General features: G+C 48.9%; 1 protein-coding gene across 1 annotated transcript in view; it reads left to right on the top strand.

Moving 5' to 3' along the window:
- The first annotated feature begins 5,609 nt into the window (after nt 1–5,609).
- Nucleotides 5,610–20,800, top strand: part of PTPN23 (protein tyrosine phosphatase non-receptor type 23) — a 71,788-nt gene continuing 56,597 nt past the window's right edge. Inside the window, 1 exon segment of the mRNA XM_060247890.1 lies at nt 5,610–5,705. Within this exon segment, the coding sequence (XP_060103873.1) occupies nt 5,622–5,705 (84 nt within the window). The 5' untranslated portion in view covers nt 5,610–5,621.

The raw sequence follows: 20,800 nt of genomic DNA, 5'->3' as shown, positions 1-20,800 counted from the left end.
TGCGTGTGCTCTAAAGCAGACTTCATCACACAAATGGGAATGGAAGCAGCAATTCTTAAAATAAACGGGCAGCGTAGAATCATGGGAATGTTTTTAGCAGATTAAAAGAATCACAAACAGGGATCTGTGTTTGTTAGTGTTAGGACAAAACAGGGTTAGTTGGTCTGAAACGTGCACTTGTCTACTGCTTTGTTCTATTGCTTCAGCACAACACGGCTGCCGACTGGGTTCAGAAAGATCTTTTGGTAAAAGGACAGGGATTGTGGACTGCTCTCGTGTGTAGAGTACGTACTGTCTGTCGCTGAATATTCCTACTACATACTTGGTGTAGTGGTTAAGTGCGCGGACTCTCATCTGGGAGAACCGGGTTTGATTCCCCACTCTCCCGCTTGCAGCTGCTGGAATGGCCTTGGGTCAGCCATAGCTCTCGCAGAGTTGTCCTTGAAAGGGCAGCTGCTGGAAGAGCTCTCTCAGTTCCACCCACCTCACAGGGTGTCTGTTGTGGGGAGGGGGGGGAGGTAAAGGAGATTGTGAGCCACTCTGAGATTCAGAGCATAGGGTGGGATATAAATCCAATATCATCATCTTCTCCTCCTCCTCCTCACATCATGTTAACGCTTATGATTCGTTTCAGCTCAGTTTGCAGATCTGTTCTCAGTTCCCGATTTTTGCAGTCCAAATCCTATTGTGTTCTTCATTGGACATCCCATCAGCCAGATTGACTTAAACCACGTGATGCACCTTGAGTCATAGTGAAAAAAGTGGGCTCTAAATGACACACAGACAGGGCCTTTTTCGAGCAGGAACACACAAGGATGACGTTCCAGCTGGCTTGGTGTCAGGGCTGTGGCCTTATATGCAAATGAGTTCCTGATGGGCTTTCTCTACATCAAAAGCCCTTGCTCTTGTTCAGTCGCACAGTTGAGTGAGACTCTTTGCAACCCCCTGGACCAAGTCACGCCAGGCCCTCCTGTCTTCCACCATCCTCCGAAGTCTGCTCAAATTCATGTTAGTTACATCAGTAATGCTGTCCAGCTTGAGTTCGATCCCCGGTGGAAGCTGGGTTTTCAGGTAGCCGGCTTGAGGTTGACTCAGCCTTCCATCCTTCCGAGGTCGGTCAAATGAGTCCCCAGCTTGCTGGAGGGAAAGCGTAGAGGACTGGGGAAGGCAATGGCAAACCACCCCGTAAAAAGTCTGCCATGAAAACATTGTGAAACCAACAGAGTTGGAAACGACTGGTGCTTGCACAGGGGACCTTTCCTTTCCTTTATTCCTTCTTCTTTTGCCTTCTGCCTTTCCCAGCATCAGGGTCCTCTCCAGGGAGTGCTCCCTTCTCATTGGGTGGTCAAAGTCTTTGAGCTTCAGCTTCAGCATCTGACCTTCCAGGGAACAGCCAGGGTTGATTTCCCTTTGGACTGCACACACCCATATCCCAAGAAACCCTGCCCTCCTCAGCCTCTACTCCCCAAATCTCCAGGAATTTCCCAAGTGGGAGTTGGCACCCCTCCCTTCACTATTTGCCAGATGTTTTTTTGCCTACAGCTCCCATTAGCCCCAGCCAGCATGGGAGTTGTAGGCAAAAAACATCTGGAGAGCTACCGTTGGCCACCCCTGTATAGGATACAGGCATGCCCTGAGTGATGGAGCCACGTCTCTCCCTCCCTCTCTCCCAAGAGAAAAAAATGATCACAACATCTCAGGTAGGGTTGCCACCTCCAGTTTGAGACATTCCAGGAGATTCAGGAGTGGAGGATGGGGAGGGAGGAGAGCTCAGCAGAGATGGAATGCTTCCTTCCTTCCTTCCCTCCCTCCTAGATCTATCCAAGCGGGCAGCCGTGTTGGTCTGAAGCCGTTGAACAAAGCAGGAGTCCAGTGGCACCTTTAAGACCAACCCATTTTTATTGAGAACGTCAGCATTCGTGTGCTCTTAAGCCCACTTCATCAGACGAGGAATCCAGCACAGGGAGCAAAGCCCTACAGAGCTGAGCAGAGTCATACAGAGCTGGTAGGCAGTGGCCCACAATGCAACATGGTACAGATTTAAGAACCAATGACAGTGAAGTAAAATGATCTGGTAGGCAATGGTTTAGAACGTAAAATGGTACAATGACACAATAGTACACTACTGTTTTGTTGCTTGCACAACAACAACAACAAAAATTTTTATTTATTTGTATCCCGCCCTCCCCGCCCTTGCACATGCTCATGCTACTCAAATCAAAGGTTTGCTCAATTGGTTAATTTTACTGCATACTACTGTTTTGTTCCTTGCGCATGCTCATGCTACTCAGATCAAAGTTTTGCTCAATTGGTTAATTTTACTGCATCCTGCTGTTTTGTTCCTTGCGCATGCTCATGCTACTCAGATCAAAGTTTTGCTCAATTGGTTAATTTTACTGCATCCTGCTGTTTTGTTGCTTGCGCATGCTCATGGTACTCAGATCAAAGGTTTGCACAATTGGTTAATTTTACTGCATCCTGCTGTTTTGTTGCTTGCGCGTGCTCATGCTACTCAGATCAAAGGTTTGCACAATTGGTTAATTTTACTGCATCCTGCTGTTTTGTTGCTTGCGCGTGCTCATGCTACTCAGATCAAAGGTTTGCACAATTGGTTAATTTTACTGCATCCTGCTGTTTTGTTGCTTGCGCGTGCTCATGCTACTCAGATCAAAGTTTTGCTCAATTGGTTAATTTTACTGCATCCTGCTGTTTTGTTGCTTGCGCATGCTCATGGTACTCAGATCAAAGGTTTGCACAATTGGTTAATTTTACTGCATCCTGCTGTTTTGTTGCTTGCGCGTGCTCATGCTACTCAGATCAAAGTTTTGCTCAATTGGTTAATTTTACTGCATCCTGCTGTTTTGTTGCTTGCGCATGCTCATGGTACTCAGATCAAAGGTTTGCACAATTGGTTAATTTTACTGCATCCTGCTGTTTTGTTGCTTGCGCATGCTCATGCTACTCAAATCAAAGTTTTGCTCAATTGGTTAATTTTACTGCATCCTGCTGTTTTGTTGCTTGCGCATGCTCATGCTACTCAGATCAAAGGTTTACACAATTGGTTAATTTTACTGCATCCTGCTGTTTTGTTGCTTGCGCATGCTCATGCTACTCAGATCAAAGGTTTGCTCAATTCATTAATTTCACTATTTACTGCTGTTTTGTTGCTTGCGCATGCTCATGCTACTCAGATCAAAGGTTTCTTCAGTTGGTTAATTTTACTGCATCCTGCTGTTTTGTTGCTTGCGCACGCTCATGCTACTCAGATCAAAGGTTTGCTCAACTGGTTAATTTTACTACATACTGCTGTTTTGTTGCTTGTGCATGCTCATGCTACTCAGATCAAAGGTTTGCTCAATTCGTTAATTTCACTATTTACTGCTGTTTTGTTGCTTGCGCATGCTCATGCTACTCAGATCAAAGGTTTCTTCAGTTGGTTAATTTTACTGCATCCTGCTGTTTTGTTGCTTGCGCACGCTCATGCTACTCAGATCAAAGGTTTCTTCAGTTGGTTAATTTTACTGCATCCTGCTGTTTTGTTGCTTGCGCATGCTCATGCTACTCAGATCAAAGGTTTCTTCAGTTGGTTAATTTTACTGCATCCTGCTGTTTTGTTGCTTGCGCATGCTCATGCTACTCAGATCAAAGGTTTGCTCAACTGGTTAATTTTACTACATACTGCTGTTTTGTTGCTTGTGCATGCTCATGCTACTCAGATCAAAGGTTTGCTCAATTCGTTAATTTCACTATTTACTGCTGTTTTGTTGCTTGCGCATGCTCATGCTACTCAGATCAAAGGTTTCTTCAGTTGGTTAATTTTACTGCATCCTGCTGTTTTGTTGCTTGCGCACGCTCATGCTACTCAGATCAAAGGTTTCTTCAGTTGGTTAATTTTACTGCATCCTGCTGTTTTGTTGCTTGCGCACGCTCATGCTACTCAGATCAAAGGTTTCTTCAGTTGGTTAATTTTACTGCATCCTGCTGTTTTGTTGCTTGCGCATGCTCATGCTACTCAGATCAAAGGTTTGCTCAACTGGTTAATTTTACTACATACTGCTGTTTTGTTGCTTGTGCATGCTCATGCTACTCAGATCAAAGGTTTGCTCAATTCGTTAATTTCACTATTTACTGCTGTTTTGTTGCTTGCGCATGCTCATGCTACTCAGATCAAAGGTTTCTTCAGTTGGTTAATTTTACTGCATCCTGCTGTTTTGTTGCCTGCGCATGCTCATGCTACTCAGATCAAAGGTTTGCTCAACTGGTTAATTTTACTACATCCTGCTGTTTTGTTGCTTGCGCATGCTCATGCTACTCAGATCAAAGGTTTCTTCAGTTGGTTAATTTTACTGCATCCTGCTGTTTTGTTGCCTGCGCATGCTCATGCTACTCAGATCAAAGGTTTGCTCAACTGGTTAATTTTACTACATCCTGCTGTTTTGTTGCTTGCGCATGCTCATGCTACTCAGATCAAAGGTTTCTTCAGTTGGTTAATTTTACTGCATCCTGCTGTTTTGTTGCCTGCGCATGCTCATGCTACTCAGATCAAAGGTTTGCTCAATTCATTAATTTCACTATTTACTGCTGTTTTGTTGCTTGCGCATGCTCATGCTACTCAGATCAAAGGTTTCTTCAGTTGGTTAATTTTACTGCATCCTGCTGTTTTGTTGCCTGCGCATGCTCATGCTACTCAGATCAAAGGTTTGCTCAACTGGTTAATTTTACTACATCCTGCTGTTTTGTTGCTTGCGCATGCTCATGCTACTCAGATCAAAGGTTTCTTCAGTTGGTTAATTTTACTGCATCCTGCTGTTTTGTTGCTTGCGCATGCTCATGCTACTCAGATCAAAGGTCTATTGTACTATTCTGCCATCTTACCTTCTCAACCCCTGCCTACCAGATAATTATGAACATATATGAACATATGAAGCTGCCTTATACTGAATCAGCCCCTGGGTCCATCAAAGTCAGTATTGTCTTCTCAGACTGGCAGCGGCTCTCCAGGGTCTCAAGCGGAGGTTTTTCACACCTATTTGCCTGGACCCTTTTTTGGAGATGCCAGGGATTGAACCTGGGACCTTCTGCTTCCCAAGCAGATGCTCTACCACTGAGCCACCGTCCCTCCCCATTCTACTTCACTGTCATTGGTTCTGAAATCTGCGCCATGTTGCATTCTGGGCCACTGCCTGCCAGCTCTGTAGGTCTCTGCTCAGCTCTGTAGGGCTCTGCTCCCTGTGCTGGATTCCTCCTCTGAGGAAGTGGGCTTAAGAGCACACGAAAGCGCCGTTCTCAATAAAAACGAGTTGGTCTAAAAGGTGCCTCTTGCCTCCTTCCTCCCTAGGTCCGCGCACGCGCACCTCCAAGTCAAAAGCCCCCTTCCTAGACGGCCCTGGGGCGTGGCCTTAAGGCTGGGGGGCGCGGCCGCGCGCCATCCGGGACTCCGCCCCGGAGACCCGCCCTTGGAAGGGCAGGGACTCCATTTCCCATCGGGCCGCGCGGCAGGAAAGCGCCTGGCTTCCGGCGGGCGAGGGAGCGGAGAGCCGGAAGCTGGCGTGTGAGGCGGAGGAGGCCGTTGGCTTGTGCTCGGGCGGCGGCGGGGCCTGCCTGCCTGCGGTGCGGCGGCGATGGAGGCCGTGCCGCGCATGCCCATGATCTGGCTGGACCTGAAGGAGGCCGGGGAGTTCGGCTTCCCCCAGGCCGTCAAGAAGGTGCGAGGGGGCGGGGCCGGGCGGGCAGGGGGCGGGGCCAAGGGGCGGGCAGGGCTTGCCAACTCCAGGCCAGGGAGCTCCTGGAGACTGGGGAGGGGGAGAAGGCCGCAGAGCCCCCCCTCCAAAGCTGCCATCTCCTGCAGGGGAGCTGCTCTCTGTAGGCTGGAGATGAGCTGTAGTTCCAGGGGGTCCCCGGGCCCCGCCTGGAGGCTGCTGGCATCCTTGGCTGGGGTTCAGGAGGGGAGCGACTTCCGTGGAATACAGTCCCCCTTCCAAAGCAGCCATTTCCTGCAAGCCAGCTGTAGTCCAAAGATGAGCTGCGATTCCAGGGGATCCCCAGGCCGCAGCTGGAGGCTTGGCAACCAACGGGAAAACACAGTAAGGTTAAGTCTGGAGAAAACCATGTAATAACAATTGTACAAGCAAATGCTTAAACTCAACCGTTATTGGATATATGTATAATAATACATAGTGTGATTGACTTTCACAATATTAGTGTGAATAATATGTGAATAATACATAGTAATAATAATACATAGTAGTAATACATAGTAGTAATAATACATAGGCATTGCTGTTGAAGACGCAGCTGCGCTGGGCAGGGCATATCTCCAGGATGGAAAACCACCGCCTTCCCAAGATTGCCCTGTATGGCGAACTCTCCACCGGCCATCGAAATAGAGGGGCACCAAAGAAGAGGTACAAGGACTCCTTGAAGAAATCCCTTGGCACCTGTCACATCAACCATCACCAGTGGTCTGACCTAGCCTCAGATCGCAAAGCATGGAGGCACACCATCCACCAGGCTGTCTCTTCCTTTGAGAACGCACGCATAGCTGGTCTTGAGGACAAAAGGAGATTGAGGAAGAATCGTACTGCTACAGCACCAACCCCAAATCAGACTTTTCCCTGCAGCCACTGTGGCCGGACCTGCCTGTCCCGCATTGGTCTTGTCAGCCACCAGCGAGCCTGCAGCAGACGTGGACTACTGCACCCTTCTTAAATCTTCGTTCGCGAAGTCAAGCCGAGAGAGAGAGAGAGAAATACATAGTATTGACTTTCACAATATTAAGTAAGCAATATAATTGTAACACTGATTGTTAAGCAATGACGCAGAGAGTCCACAATAAAGAGTGAAGCTCTGTCCAAGGAGGTGCTACACAGTCTCGTTCATACCAATTGAAGACTGGCGCACTTATTTCCAATATATGGAACCATTGACTGGAGAACCACCAATGCCGCCTGAGAAACTGGCTAGCAGACTAACGCGCTGTAATTTCTTTGAGCGTTGGGTCCAGATATTGGAAATAGGTGTGTCATACGAAGGCTATCGAAACATGCCTAAAAAATGAGAGTGTGTCACACTGTATCTTTGTTGAAACATGGCATCTTTGCTGAAGAAAATTTTGCCAGCATAACAGTCTTCGATTGGTATGAATGAGGCTGTGTAGCACTTTCTTGGATACTGCACAGGTACAGAGCTTGACTCTTTATTGTGGACTCTCTGCATCGTTGCTTAGTAATCGGTGTTATGATTGTATATTGCCTACTTAATATTGTGAAAGTCAACGTGTTACTACGTACTGGGATATTAATATACAGAATGGTAAAGCTGCAGTACTGCAGTCGGAGCCCTCTGCTCACGACCCGTGTTCAATTCCAGCGGAAGCTGGTTCAGGTAGCTGGCTCCAGGTTGACTCAGCCTTCCATCCTTCCGAGGTTGGTCAAAGGAGTCCCCAGCTTGCTGGGGGGAAAGTGTAGATGACTGGGGAAGGCAGTGGCAAACCACCCCGTAAAAAGTTTGCCGTGAAAACGTTGTGAAAGCAACGTCACCCCAGAGTCAGAAACGACTGGTGCTTGCACAGGGGACTACCTTTACTTTTTATATAATAACTATTGAGTTTAAGCATTTGGAGAGCCAGTTTGGTGTAGTGGTTAAGTGTGTGGACTCTTATCTGGGAGAACCAGGTTTGATTCCCCACTCCTCCACTTGCACCTGCTAGCATGGCCTTGGGTCAGCCATAGCTCTGGCAGAGGTTGTCCTTGAAAGGGCAACTGCTGTGAGGGCCCTCTCCAGCCCCACCCACCTCACAGGGTGTCTGTTGTGGGGGAGGAAGGTAAAGGAGATTGTGAGCCGCTCTGAGACTCTTCGGAGTGGAGAGCGGGATATTAATCCAATATCTTCTTCATCTTCTATCTTCTTGTACAATCGTTATTACACTGTTTTCTCCAGGACCCTACCTGGAGGCTGGCATTCTGTGAATTTAGGGGGAAGTGTTTGTGAGTTTCCTGCATTGTGCAGGGGGTTGGACTAGATGACCCTTGAGGTCCTTCCCAACTCTATGATTCTATGATCCTTAGCTGGGGTTCAGGAGGGGAGAGACTTCAGTGGAGTACAGTGTTACAGAGGCCCTCCCCCCTCCAAAGCTGCCATTTCCTGCAGGGGAGCTGATCTCTGTAGGCTGGAGATGAGCTGTAGTTCCAGGGGGTCCCCAGGCCCCACCTGGAGGATGGCATCCCTGGGGTTGGCCCTGTATGAGCACACCCTTCAGCCTTCACTTGGCAGCGTTGCAGGGGGGAGCTATAGCCCTCTGGCGTTGCTCTTTTCTAAGACCTGATCTTGCTTTCGGGCCACCAAATCAAAAGCTGCTCGGAGAGTTTAAAGTTAGAGACCCTGCTTGGCTTGCAGAAAGTCCCAGCTTCGACCCCTGCTAGCATCTCCAGTTAAAAAGACCAGGCAGTGCAGAATGTGGAGCGCCTCTGCCTAAGACCCTGGAGAGTTGCCACCGGTCTGAGGAGGCAAGACTGACCTGGGTGGACCGATAACTTGATTCAGCGTAAGGCAGCTTTATATGTTTATCTGCTTTGCGGGCAGAAGATTCCAGGTTCAGTCCCTGGGAGCATCTCCAATTAAAAGAACTAGGGAGTAGGTGTTTGTGAAAGACTTCCACCTGAGACCCTGGAGTCTGAGTAGACAAGATTGACTTGGAAGGGCCAAGGATGTGATGCAGTGGAAGGCAGATGCACATGGTCATGGCTTATGGTTTATGGAAGGGGCCGTGGCTCAGTGGGGGAGTGTCTGTTTGGTATGCAGAAGGTCCCTGGAGCACCGCCAGGTAAAAACGACACGGTAGGAGGTGATGTGAAAGACCTCCCTCCATCTGAGACCCTGGAGAGCTGCTGCCAGTCTGAGTGGACAAGACTGACCCTGATGGCCGAGGCCAGCCCAGTCTTAGAAGCTAAGCAGGGCTGACCCTGGCAAGTGCTTGGATGGGAGACTTCCTTGGAATACCAGGAGTGGGAGGCAGTGGCAGGCTGCATCAAGCCACCCCTCTGAATGTTCTCCATGCCCCAGTAGGGGTTGCTGGAAGTCGCCATGACTTCCAGGCGTGAATACACATGCACACGTACACAAAAATACAGAATGAAGTACTGACCTTGATGAGCCAAGGATATGATTCAGTGTCACACAGTCTGATTCAGTGTCACATAGACCTCACCTGTTCAGTTTTGGGCACCACATTTTAAGAAGAATGTAGACAAGCTGGAACGGGTCCAGAGGAGGGCGACAAAGATGGTGAGGGGTCTGGAGACCAAGTACTATGAAGAAAGGTTGAGGAGCTGGAGATGTTTAGCCTGGAGAGGAGGCAGCTGAGAGGTGATATGATCACCACCTTCAAGTATTTGAAGGGCTGTCCTATAGAGCATGGTGTGGAATTGTTTTCTGTGACCCCAGAAGGCTGAAATGCAGTGAAGTGGCCAAGTTTGTAGATGACACTAAATTGTTCAGGGTGGTGAGAACCAGAGAGGATTGTGAGGCACTCCAAAGGGATCTGTTGAGGCTGGTGAGTGGGGGTGCCAACGTGGCAGATGAGGTTCAATGTGGCCAAGTGCAAAGTAATGCACTTTGGGGCCAAGAATCCCAGCTACAAATACAAGTTGATGGGGTGTGAACTGGCAGAGACTGACCAAGAGAGAGATCTTGGGGTCGTGGTAGATAACTCACTGAAAATGTCAAGACAGTGTGCGATTGCAATAAAAAAAGGCCAACGCCATGCTGAGGATTATTAGGAAGGGAATTGAAAACAAATCAGCCAGTATCATAATGCCCCTGTATAAATCGATGGTGCGGTCTCATTTGGAATACTGTGTACAATTCTGGTCACCACACCTCAAAAAGGATATTACAGCATTGGAAAAAGCCCAGAAAAGGGCAACTAGAAGGATTAAAGGTTTGGGAACACTTTCCCTATGAAGAAAAGTTGAAACACTTGGGGCTCTTTAGCTTGGAGAAACATCGACTGCAGGGTTTACAAGATTATGCATGGGATGGAGAAAGTAGAGAAAGAAGTCCTTTTCTCCCTTTCTCACAGTACAAGAACTCATGGGCATTCAATGAAATTACTGAGCAGTCAGGTTAAAACAGATAAAAGGAAGTACTTCTCCACCCAAAGGGTGATTAACATGTGGAATTCACTGCCACAGGAGGTGGTGGCGGCTACAAGCATAGCCGGCTTCAAGACGGGATTGGATAAAAATATGGGGCAGAGGTCCATTAGTGGCTATTAGCCACAGTGCGTGTGTGTGTATATATAAAATTTGGCCACTGTGTGACACAGAGTGTTGGACTGGATGGGCTATTGGCCTGATCCAACATGGCTTCTCTTATGTTCTTATGACCCTGGAGGTCCCTTCCAACTCCATGATTCTATATGTACATGACTAAATCTGCTTGGGAGGGGCCATGGCTCAGTGATAAAAAGTCTTTGCTTGGTATGTTGAAGATCCCGGCTTCAGTACGTGGCATCACCTGTGAAAAGGACCAGGCAGGAGATGATGGGAGAGACCTTTTTCTGCCCAAGACCGTGGACAGCAGCTGCCAGTCTGAGTAGACAATACTGATCGTAGGGTTGTCAGTTCTGTGTAGGGAAATACCTGGAGACTTTGGGGGTGGAGCCGTGAGATGGCGGGGTTTAGGGAGGGGAGGAAACCTCAGCACGGCACTGTGCCCTAGAGTCCACCCATTTTCTCCAGGGGAGTTGATCTCTGCCAGCTTCACATCAGTTGTAAAAGTGAGGGATCTCCAGGCCCCACCTGGAGGCTGGCAACCCTACTTGATGGACTGAGGGTCTGCTTCACTGAAAGGCAGCTTCATGTGTTCATGTTGTGTCTGCATGCCTGAACATCTCACTCTGGTTTGGGAAGAGCCTCTGTTTAGTCTTTTTCTAAGACTAAGTGTTGCACAAGCGTCCCCAGATCTTTGTGCCTTATAACCAGCGACATACTCCGGACTTTTATGCGAAGATCTCTGTTTGCACTTTTGTGGAAGAGATGCAGTTGGAAGAAGACCTACATTCCCAACCGTTTGTGGAATATTGGGTTATTCTGCCTGCAGTAAGTATGCTTGCTGCGGTGTCTCCTGAAACAGTTTTGAGAAATCATTCTTTTATTTATTTCTTTTTACTATTTTTCATTTGTAATTACTGAGCCTCAGGGGTGTCTACAAACTTGAGCAACATCATAGGGAACGTACGAAGCACAGAATAAACGTTGTAATAAGAGCGGAACGCAAGGCCAGGAAACAATGCAATAAAACAGCGTAAGGCACGGCGTAAGAAACGATGTAGGAAATTAGAAAACGGCGTGGTGAAAGCAAGAATTGCACACAGAAAGCGGTGCCGTAAACTGCTGATCTTGGCCCTTTGTAAAAGCCTCAGCTGCGTTTTATGCGCGTGCTGTTCCTGAACAATTCAGGCAGGCCGTTCCCCAAAATGGGAGCCTCGATAGAGCGATCTGGTACAGGCAGCTGCCTATCTTCTTCGCCTTGAGCAGACTTGGTTCAATGGAGCCCAGATGTTGCAGTGGGGCATAGCAGGAGAGGTGCTTTTTAAGAGATGTGAGTCCTGGGCCACGTGTCCAAAGGGTTTGCCTGGGCCAAGGGATCATGGGATGAGAAGAGAACATGGGATGGGGCGGCCGGTGGAGGGGGAAGTTGGGAGTAGTTGGAAGGAGGGGAGGGGTGTCTCTTGGTCTTGGAACTGCTTACTCACCCCCTGCTTACTCAGCATCTTCTGTGGGATTACTTCCTGCCTCTGCTCCAGGAATGACACATGACATCACCCCTCTGTGTTCACTCCTCTTCTTATCTTTCGTGCCTCCCTGGCTCCAGCTTCTCCTTCTTTCCTCTTCTGTGCATGCTTTCCTATCAGTCTCCCTGCCCAACGATCACATAAGGCTGGAGCCACTGCTCTTGCGGGTTTTGCAGAGAAGGGACGGCTTGATTTTGTGAAGCCTTTGGGCGATACACTGTGGGAAGAGGTGTCGGTTACAAGAGCAGAGGGCCAGTTTGCTGTAATGGTTAAGTGTGCGGGCTCTTGTTTTCTGTGGCCTCGAAAGGTAGGACCACAAACAATGGGTGGAAATTAAATCAAGAGAGTTTCCGGCTCAACTTTAGGAAGAACCTCCCGACAGAGCAGTTCCTCAGTGGAACAGGCTTCCTCCTTGGGAGGTGGTGGGCTCTCCTTCCTTGGAGGTTTTTAAACAGAGGCTAGATGACCATCTGACAGCAATGCAGATCCTGTGAATTTAGGGGGAGGTGTTTGTGAGTTTCCTGCATTGTGCAGGGGGTTGGACCAGATGACCCTAAAGGTCCCTTCCAACTCTATGATTTTATGATTTATGATCTCTTATGTGGGAGAACCAGGTTTGATTCCCCACTCCTCCATTTGCAGTTGCTGGAATGGCCTTGGGTCAGCCATAGCTCTTGCAGAGGTTGTCCTTGAAAGGGCAGCTTCTGGGAGAGCCCTCTCAGCCCCACCCACCTCACAGGGTGTCTGTTGTGGGGGAGGAAGGGAAAGGAGATTGTGAGCCGCTCTGAGACCCTGGAGAGCCGCTGCCAGTCTGAGAAGACAATACTGACTTTGATGGACCAAGGGTCTGATTCAGTATAAGGCAGCTTCATATGTTCATATGAGTGGAGGGCGGAATATAAATCTTCGTCTTCTTCTTCTGTCTTTCTGATCGAGGGGGCAGTTGGTGAGGTCCCTGTCTTTGGGACCTTGCTCATCTCACCCCGCATCCTTTTTTGATGTTGTCACGGTTGCGGATGTCTGCAGCCTCTTTGAGAGAGAGAGAGAAAGAGAGATTTGGCAGAAATGGCGCAGGTGTGGTGTCAGCTCCCCCCTCCTTAATGGTGTTTGGGTTTCCTATTTATGGTCCTTCCATTTTCGAAAGCGCGATGCAGGAAGACCAGAGAGAGTTTGGAGGAGAGCTGAGCAGCGGGTGTGGATTCTTGTGGGAGAGGAAAGGCTTAAAGAAGTGGGCTTCTTCAGACCCAAGGAGAACGGTTAAGGCTGTAGGCATTTGATCTGACTTATTCCCAAGTCAATCCTGCTGAAATTGAAGGCCTTTAAGTCTGCATAAAGAAGGATAGAATGAGGCTGCTGTTAGCTCCTCTGAAGAAAAGCTAGCAGAATCAGGTATTTTGGTACAATGTGTTGTGGGATATCTGTGGAGTGAGCTGAAACTCTCCACTTTCTCCCACTAGGATGATCTGTTCCGTGATCCTATCTCACAGTTATCTATTGTGGTCAAGGCAGTCCCCTGTGCAAGCACCAAGTCGTCACCGACTCATGGGGTGACATCACATCACCACGTTTTTATGGCAGGCTTCTTTTGGGATGGTTTGCCTTTGCCTTCCCCAGTCATCTGCACTTTACCCCCTGCAAGCTGGGTACTCATTTTACCGACGATGGAAGGCTGAGTCAACCTCGAGCTGGCTACCTGAAAACCCAGCTTCCACTGGGATCAAACTCAAGTCATGAGCAGAGTTACCACTCCACGCCATGGGGCTGTTGTTAGGGAAGGCTTTTTTCTTTGGACCGCGGAGGTTTCATTTCGCTCTTATGGCAAATAGCAATTGATGATATTAACCTCCATGAGTTTATCCCTTTAAAAAACCATCCAAGATAGTGGCCAACAGTATCTCCTGTGACAGTAAATTCCATAAGTTAATTACAGGAAGGCAGCTGTGTTGGACTCCGGCAGCCAAAAGAGTCTTGTAAACGTAACAGATTTGTCGTGTCACAAGTTAATGATGTGCTGTGCGAAGGACTTCATCTTGCTCGTATCTTCTGCCCATCGATTTTGTGACCCGCAGTTGCGCTGTTCTGCAAGAGACCAAAGAACGCCTCTCTCTCTCCGCAGGGTCATTGAACATCTCGACATAATGGAAAACCCCAACACACTGGTGGACTTCACCTCCATTTCCAGCACTTGTGTGCTGTGATAGAATAGGGCTGATCAAACTTGCTTAATGTAAGAGCCACATAGAATAAACATCAGGGGTTTGAAAGCCGCAAGACAGGAAGGAAGGAAGGCAGATAGATGGAGGAGGGAGGGAGAGATGGAAAGAAAGCAACTTTAACTTTAAATGCATTCTCCAAGCTGCCGGCCGGCTTGGCTTGGAGAAGTAATTTATGGAAACAAATGTCTTTTCCAAACTGGCTGGCAGGGTGGTGGGGGCTTCTAGAGCCACACAATGTGTGTAAAAGAGCCGCATATGGCTCCCGAGTTGCAGTTTGGGCACCCCTGTGATAGAAGATGCCCCACAAATGGCTCTTGTTGTCTCTTTGGGAGTGTGGATGCTTGAATGCTTTGTTTGGCACAGCGTGCTGGATCCTGGGGCTTGGATAGAGGATGACTTCCTTCCTCTACACCCTAAGCCAGGGGTGTTGAACTCATTTTGTTATGAGGACCGGATCTGACATAAATGAGACCTTGTCGGGCCGGGCCGTGTGTGTACCTATTTAAGATTATGTAGCAGAGAGATAAACTTTATAAAGGACACAGACAAATGCAATTAAAGATTTTTTTTTTAAAGAAACTTAAAACATGCTTAAAACTGAAGGTGCTTTCTTTGTATTTCTCCCATGGGATCCAGGGAACTGGGCAAAAGAAGCTCCGGCTCTTTCATTCCCTTCCTCAGGGGACCAGGAGGGAGAGGAGCCTCAGCCAACAGAAGGAAGAGAGGCTTAGCTCAGTAGCTCTGCGATTGAGAGAGACTGGCAAGGCAAGCTCTGCCTCCCCCCCCCCCTTCCTCCCCAAGAGAGGAGCTGCGGTCAATGGAGAAAATACAGGTTTTGCTTTGTAGCTCCTGTGTGATTGAACAAGCCTTGCAAGGCAAGCTGTTACGCAGAAGGAAGCAAGAGAGACGGAGAAAGAAGCTGATTACAGGCAGTCACTTGGGGGCCTGATAGGAGCCCTCCGGGGACCTGGATCAGCCCCCGGGCCACATGTTTGACACCCGTGACCTAAGCCCTGCTCTATTAAACTGCCAAGCTGCTATCTTGATGCAGAGATGCAGACAAAAGGCTTTTCTTTAATCCAGGAGAAGCTGACCAAGGTGGGGATGATGTCACCTGTGCTTAGGCAGCCTATTCTGAGGTTCAGGAGCTCGTCTGCTATTTGTTTCACCCCCTCCTTCTCATCAGCCTATTCTGGCCTGGCAGCTTTTTGGAGCTTTGCTATGAAATTCACAAAAGTGACTTTCCAACAGTAACTCACTTGTTTGCTTGTGCATTCTCAGTTAAGTCATTTGTGGCGCACTGGCAGCTAGGCAGAGAGAGAGAGAGAGAGACAGAGAACTTCCCCTCTGAGGCTGCCTTGCGCCAGTCCTCAGCACAGCTAAGCAGCTTAGTTAAAACTTAATGGCAAGCCAGTGTTTGTGAATGGACCTGGGGGATTCTCAGACTCGTGCATAGTCCTCCTCCTCCTCCTCATGCACAAGATAATTCACTGTTGTTGGCTTTGCTGTTCCATCCCTAAGATCATCAGAAGACCCCTGCTGGGTCAGACCAGTGAGGGTCCATCTAATCCAGCATCTTCTCTCACACCCTGGCCAGCTAGTTTCACTGGCCAGCTAACAACAGGGCACAGAGGTCTGATCCAGCAGGACTCTTCTGATGTTCTTCTCAGGGGAAGACCTTGGCCTCTTTGCCCTGTTGTTGGCTCTCCAGAGGAAGTGGTTGGCCACCACCTGAGATGGACCACTGGTCTGATCCAGGGTTCTTCTTGCCTCTCTACCCCATTTTTGGCCCCCCAGAGGAACTGGTTAGCCTCTTTGTGAGACAAGATGCTGGCCTAGATGGGTGTTCATTGGTCTGATCTAGCAGGGATCTTCTGATATGCTTATTGGGAAGGCCTTGGCTTCTCTGCCCTGTTGTTGGCCCTCCAGAGGAACTGACTGGCCACTGTGGGAGAGAGGAGGCTGGACTAGATGGACCCTCACTGGTCTGATCCAGCAGGGCTCTTCTGAGGTTCTTCTCAGGGGAAGGCTTCAGCCGCTCTGCCCTGTTGCTGGCCCTCCAGAGGAACTGGTTGGCCACTGTGTGAGACAGAAGGCTGGACTAGAGGAACCCTCACTGGTCTGATCCAGCAGGGCTCTTCTGATGTTCTTCTCAGGGGAAGGTCTCAGCCTCTCCGCCCTGTTGTTGGCCCTCCAGAGGAACTGGCTGGCCACTGTGTGAGACAGGAGGCTGGACTAGATGGACCCTCACTGGTCTGATCCAGCAGGGCTCTTCTGATGTTCTTCTCAGGGGAAGGCCTCAGCCTCTCTGCCCTGTTGTGGGCCCTCCAGAGGAACTGGTTGCCCATTGTGTGATGTGCAGATGGACCCTTACTGGTCTGCTCCAGCAGGGTTGTTCTCGTGTCGTCAGAATAAGCATGATGATGATGTTCCTTGCCAATCCAGAATGGTGTGGATGGGCAGCCTGCCTAGGAGCCAGCTTGGGCTGCTTTTCCTGTCCACCAGGCCTTTGCTCCAAACTGCAGTGTGCCAGTTTTGGTGGTGAGCAAAGAATGAGGCAGGACCGGCTGTTCTGGTCCAGCCTGCTGGTGCCTGGGAAGGGAGCGAGGAGGGGAAAAGCCCAGAGGACCTGGGAGGCTGCAGAAGCTCTGCAGTGAACTGTGGCTTTGGCCGCTTTCCAGAGTAGAAAAGCCATTTGTAGCTTCTTCCCTTGAGCGCCCTACTGTGAAGGTCCTGCAGGAATTTTCTTCCCATTCCCTGTGATTTGTGCGAGAAGAGGAAGTTCAGTGAATTCCTCCCCATGTCTAGAGAGTTTGGGACTCCAAGCAATGCATGTAAATGGTCAGGAGGGTGTTATGGGGTGTTTTGGAAAGCCTGGTTGACATTAAGGGCACTTCCAGGACAGAGATGCCCACCTAGAGAGGATCTTTCGGTGCTAAGCCCAACCCCATTTCCTGTCTGGCCTCACTTGGCTCCACCTACTTCCAGAAAGGTTACCTCTCACGGAAGGGCTGCATTGTGGCCCCTCTGGTTGGCGAAGTCACCCTGTGTGCATCAACCTCCAAGACCCCTCTGCTGGGCAAGTCAGGTCTGCATCGGCTCACCAGGAGAGGGCAGTCTGGGTAGCAGGAGAGAAACATCCACCCACTGGGTGGCTTGTTCAACTGCAGCTCTGTCCAGCGATGGCTCTGCTCTTTTTCAGTAAGCGTCTCTGCTGCTCATCCCAAGTCTTCAGAATGGGGAGGGATGATGATGAAGAAGGAGATATTGGATTTATATCCTGCCCTCCACTCCGAAGAGTCTCAGAATCTCCTTTACTTTCCTCCCCCCACAACAGACACCCTGTGAGGTGGGTGGGGCTGAGAGGACTCTCACAGCAGCTGCCCTTTCAAGGACAACCTCTGCCAGAGCTATGGCTGACCCAAGGCCATTCCAGCAGGTGCAAGTGGAGGAGTGGGGAATCAAACCCGGTTCTCCCAGATAAGAGTCCGCACACTTCACCACTACACCCAACTGGCTCTCTATTAGAGCTATGGCTGACCCAAGGCCATTCCAGCAGGTGCAAGTGGAGGAGTGGGGAATCAAACCCGGTTCTCCCAGATAAGAGTCCATGCACTTAATCACTACACCAAACTGGCTCTCTGTTAGAGCTATGGCTGACCCAAGGCCATTCCAGCAGGTGCAAGTGGAGGAGCGGGGAATCAAACCTGGTTCTCCCAGATAAGAGTCTGTGCACTTAATCACTACACCAAACTGGCTCTCTATTAGAGCTATGGCTGATCTAAGGCCATCTCAGCAGATGCAAGTGGAGGAGTGGGGAATCAAACCTGGTTCTCCCAGATAAGAGTCTGTGCACTTAATCACTACACCAAACTGACTCTATTAGAGCTCTGGCTGACCCAAGGCCATTCCAGCAGCTGCAAGTGGAGGAGTGGGGAATCAAACCCGGTTCTCCCAGATAAGAGTCCGCACACTTAGCCACTACACCAAACTGGCTCCCCCTGTTACTTTTCTTAGGGAGCTAGAAGGGGGTGAGGCTGGAATTCCCAGCATGAGGCTCTCTGTGTTGCCTGCTGAGGGCCGGGCGTGCTCCAGCCCTGCCTGCTCGTGGGTGGGAGGTCCTGTGTTGCTCTCCTAGCAGCATCCAGGCAAGAAGGCCCAAGCCATGTAGCACGAGGTGGGGTCCAGCGGGGCTGCGTGGAGTGTGGGGGGGGACGATTGTCAGAGTGGCCACCCTGTTGTATACAGCCACTGGAAACCACCTGACGAGTGCTGTGGACAAATGCTTTGTGGAGGAAGGGAAGATCTCACGGAGGGGCGAAAAGGAAGCCTGGAGCACCTTGTGGAGGAGTTCCATTGGGGTTTGGCTGGACCACCTGGTACTGTCAGACGTGTAACTTAACCTTACTGTTATAGCCTATAGATGTAACTGCTTGACATAACTAACCCCATTTTGTAACTTGCTATGACCCCTGTTCCCTACTAACCGTGAGAACAGCAATGTGCCTCTAAACCCAAGTGCCTCTAACCGCAAGTAGAGGAATTTCACACTTGGTACAGAGAACTTCTGGAGCCTTTGAAGTTAACATGCCCAAGGTAACCAGCGGGGTGGCTTCCCGGGGAAGGAGATAAGGGAGTATGGGAAGCGTCAACTGTCTCCAAGAGTGTGAGAATGATTTTATTGTTTTACTTCTTTGAAATGTACAAAAGCCCAAGGTATAGCCTTGAGAGTTATCAAACTCAACTTGCTTCTAACCAGACTGATTGTTCTCAAATAAATGGATTAATTTTGCTGCAAAATGATTCGTCTCTGTTTGAAGTTCCACATCTGACAGGTACTTCGAACGCCATCCTAGAACAATTAAGAGCAGCCTTGTGAGAGACCCCCTTATGAAGCAGGTGGTGCCGTTGGAGCTCTCCAGCCTTAAATGGTGCAGAGTGCTTGTGGACTCTCACTTGCAGTGTGCGTCATTTTTATGCAACATGGAATGGCGTTTTGGTGAAGGCTGAATTCAGGCAAGGTCTGGTGTGGAATTTACCTAAGAACTGTAAAAGTCAAGTTGCACCTTTAAGGCCAACCAAGTTTTATTTTGAACGGAAGCTTTCGTGTGCCAAAAGGACACTTCTTCAGACGAGGGGATCAGGTATAGTAGCCCACTATACTACTGATCATCTGAAGAAGTGTGCTTTTAGCACACGAAAGCTTCCGTTCGGAATAAAACTTGGTTGGTCATAAAGGCGCAACTTGACTCCTGCTTTGTTCAACTGCTTCAGACCAACACGGCTGCCCGCTTGGATATAAGAATTGTGAAGATATCCAAATACGCGGTTATCCCCAAGAGGGCGCTTCGGGGCTCTGTGTGAAGTTAAAAGCTTGCTTTCTCTTTGCAATTAGTAACTTTAAATTTAATCCAATTACAAGACAAAGGCAACCTGGATGTGCTCAATCTAATTTTAAGGAAACCATTTTTTCCGCTGACTTTTTTTTTTTTTTTGCTGAACCCCCCTGTTGGGTTTTCAGGGCAAGAGGCTTTTCCCAGGTGGTTGGCCACTGCCCGCCTCTTGCAAGGTATTCCTGCCTCTTGCCCAGCAACGTAACCCAGGTATGCCTCAGTGGTCTCCCATCCAAATTCGAGCCCCGGCCAAGCCTGCATAGCTGCTGGGATCTGGTGAGATTGGGCTAGCCTGGGTCTCCAGGTGAGGGCTTAAGGAAACTAATGTATTGGAATATACGCAATTAAACATTGTGGAAAGAGGGGAGCAGGTAGGTTGTAATATCTGTTAAGGGTGGCCCCGTGGTTGTTACATGCCATAGAAATGTGGGTGCTGGCTCATATAAATCCCCTGGAAATCCCACCGGCAATAATTTGGTATAGCTTTCTTAAATTTGCTACCTTGTCCCCCAGCATCCATTATTGGGACAGTGGCTGGGTTTCATGTGTACTGTGGATCCCAAGTTTGGGAACACTGCAGGCCAGAGTTGTCAATGCTGCGTCAAGGTTCTCTCCTTTCTGCAGCTCTTGTTGTCTGTTTTACTTTCTTAGTTTCTTCTGGTAACATGCACAGTGTCAAGCATGCTATTTCTGAGTACTGGTTTTATATGTACCTAGGGAACAGGCCAGAGTTAAAGCAGAGTGTCAACTTTGTCCTTTCCCCTTTCTTCTTCTCCCCCCTTCTCTCTTTCCCCCCCTTTGAATGTATAATAAATCCATCTGGACCCAGGATGTTTAGAGTAACCTTGTATTAATGGTGCAGAGTGCCTCTCCCCCAGATTCACACAGCCAGGTCTTATCGGTTCTCAGAGAATGTGTGAGAAATGGAGATGATGTCATTAGCTGACATTCCTTAGACATAAAAGAGATACTATTGAGTAGCCTTTGAACTCTCAACTCAATTTACATCTGTATGTTATTCTTTTGAAGTTATCCGTAACCCTGCCTTTTGAAGTTTGCCTATAAGATACTATCCAACACTACGTATGCCATTACTTCCAAGGAATCCATCCTTGGAGCAAGCTATGGAGTTTTACAATAAAGCAAGTTTTAACTAAAGAACAAACGCTTGATTATTGCGAAATGTCGATGCTTGACGCGCAGTTATTGAAACCGTAACTTGCACTGCCGGCTTCCACGAGGAAACTTGGAAGAATTAATTGAACTAGTTGTTGCTGCTTGGAGGGTGACTGGTGTCCGAAAGGGAGTCTCTGAAGAGCTCTCTTCTTTGCTTGCAAAATTGGAATGCTCCTGTGCCCTGATGGGGGATGCATTTGGATTCAGGCCCAGAAGGCAGT

This window comes from Heteronotia binoei, chromosome 10, assembly GCF_032191835.1.
Source record: "Heteronotia binoei isolate CCM8104 ecotype False Entrance Well chromosome 10, APGP_CSIRO_Hbin_v1, whole genome shotgun sequence".
NCBI classification, from domain to species: domain Eukaryota; kingdom Metazoa; phylum Chordata; class Lepidosauria; order Squamata; family Gekkonidae; genus Heteronotia; species Heteronotia binoei.
Note: the sequence above shows the minus strand (reverse complement) of the source record. Positions and strands in the feature narration are given on the sequence as shown.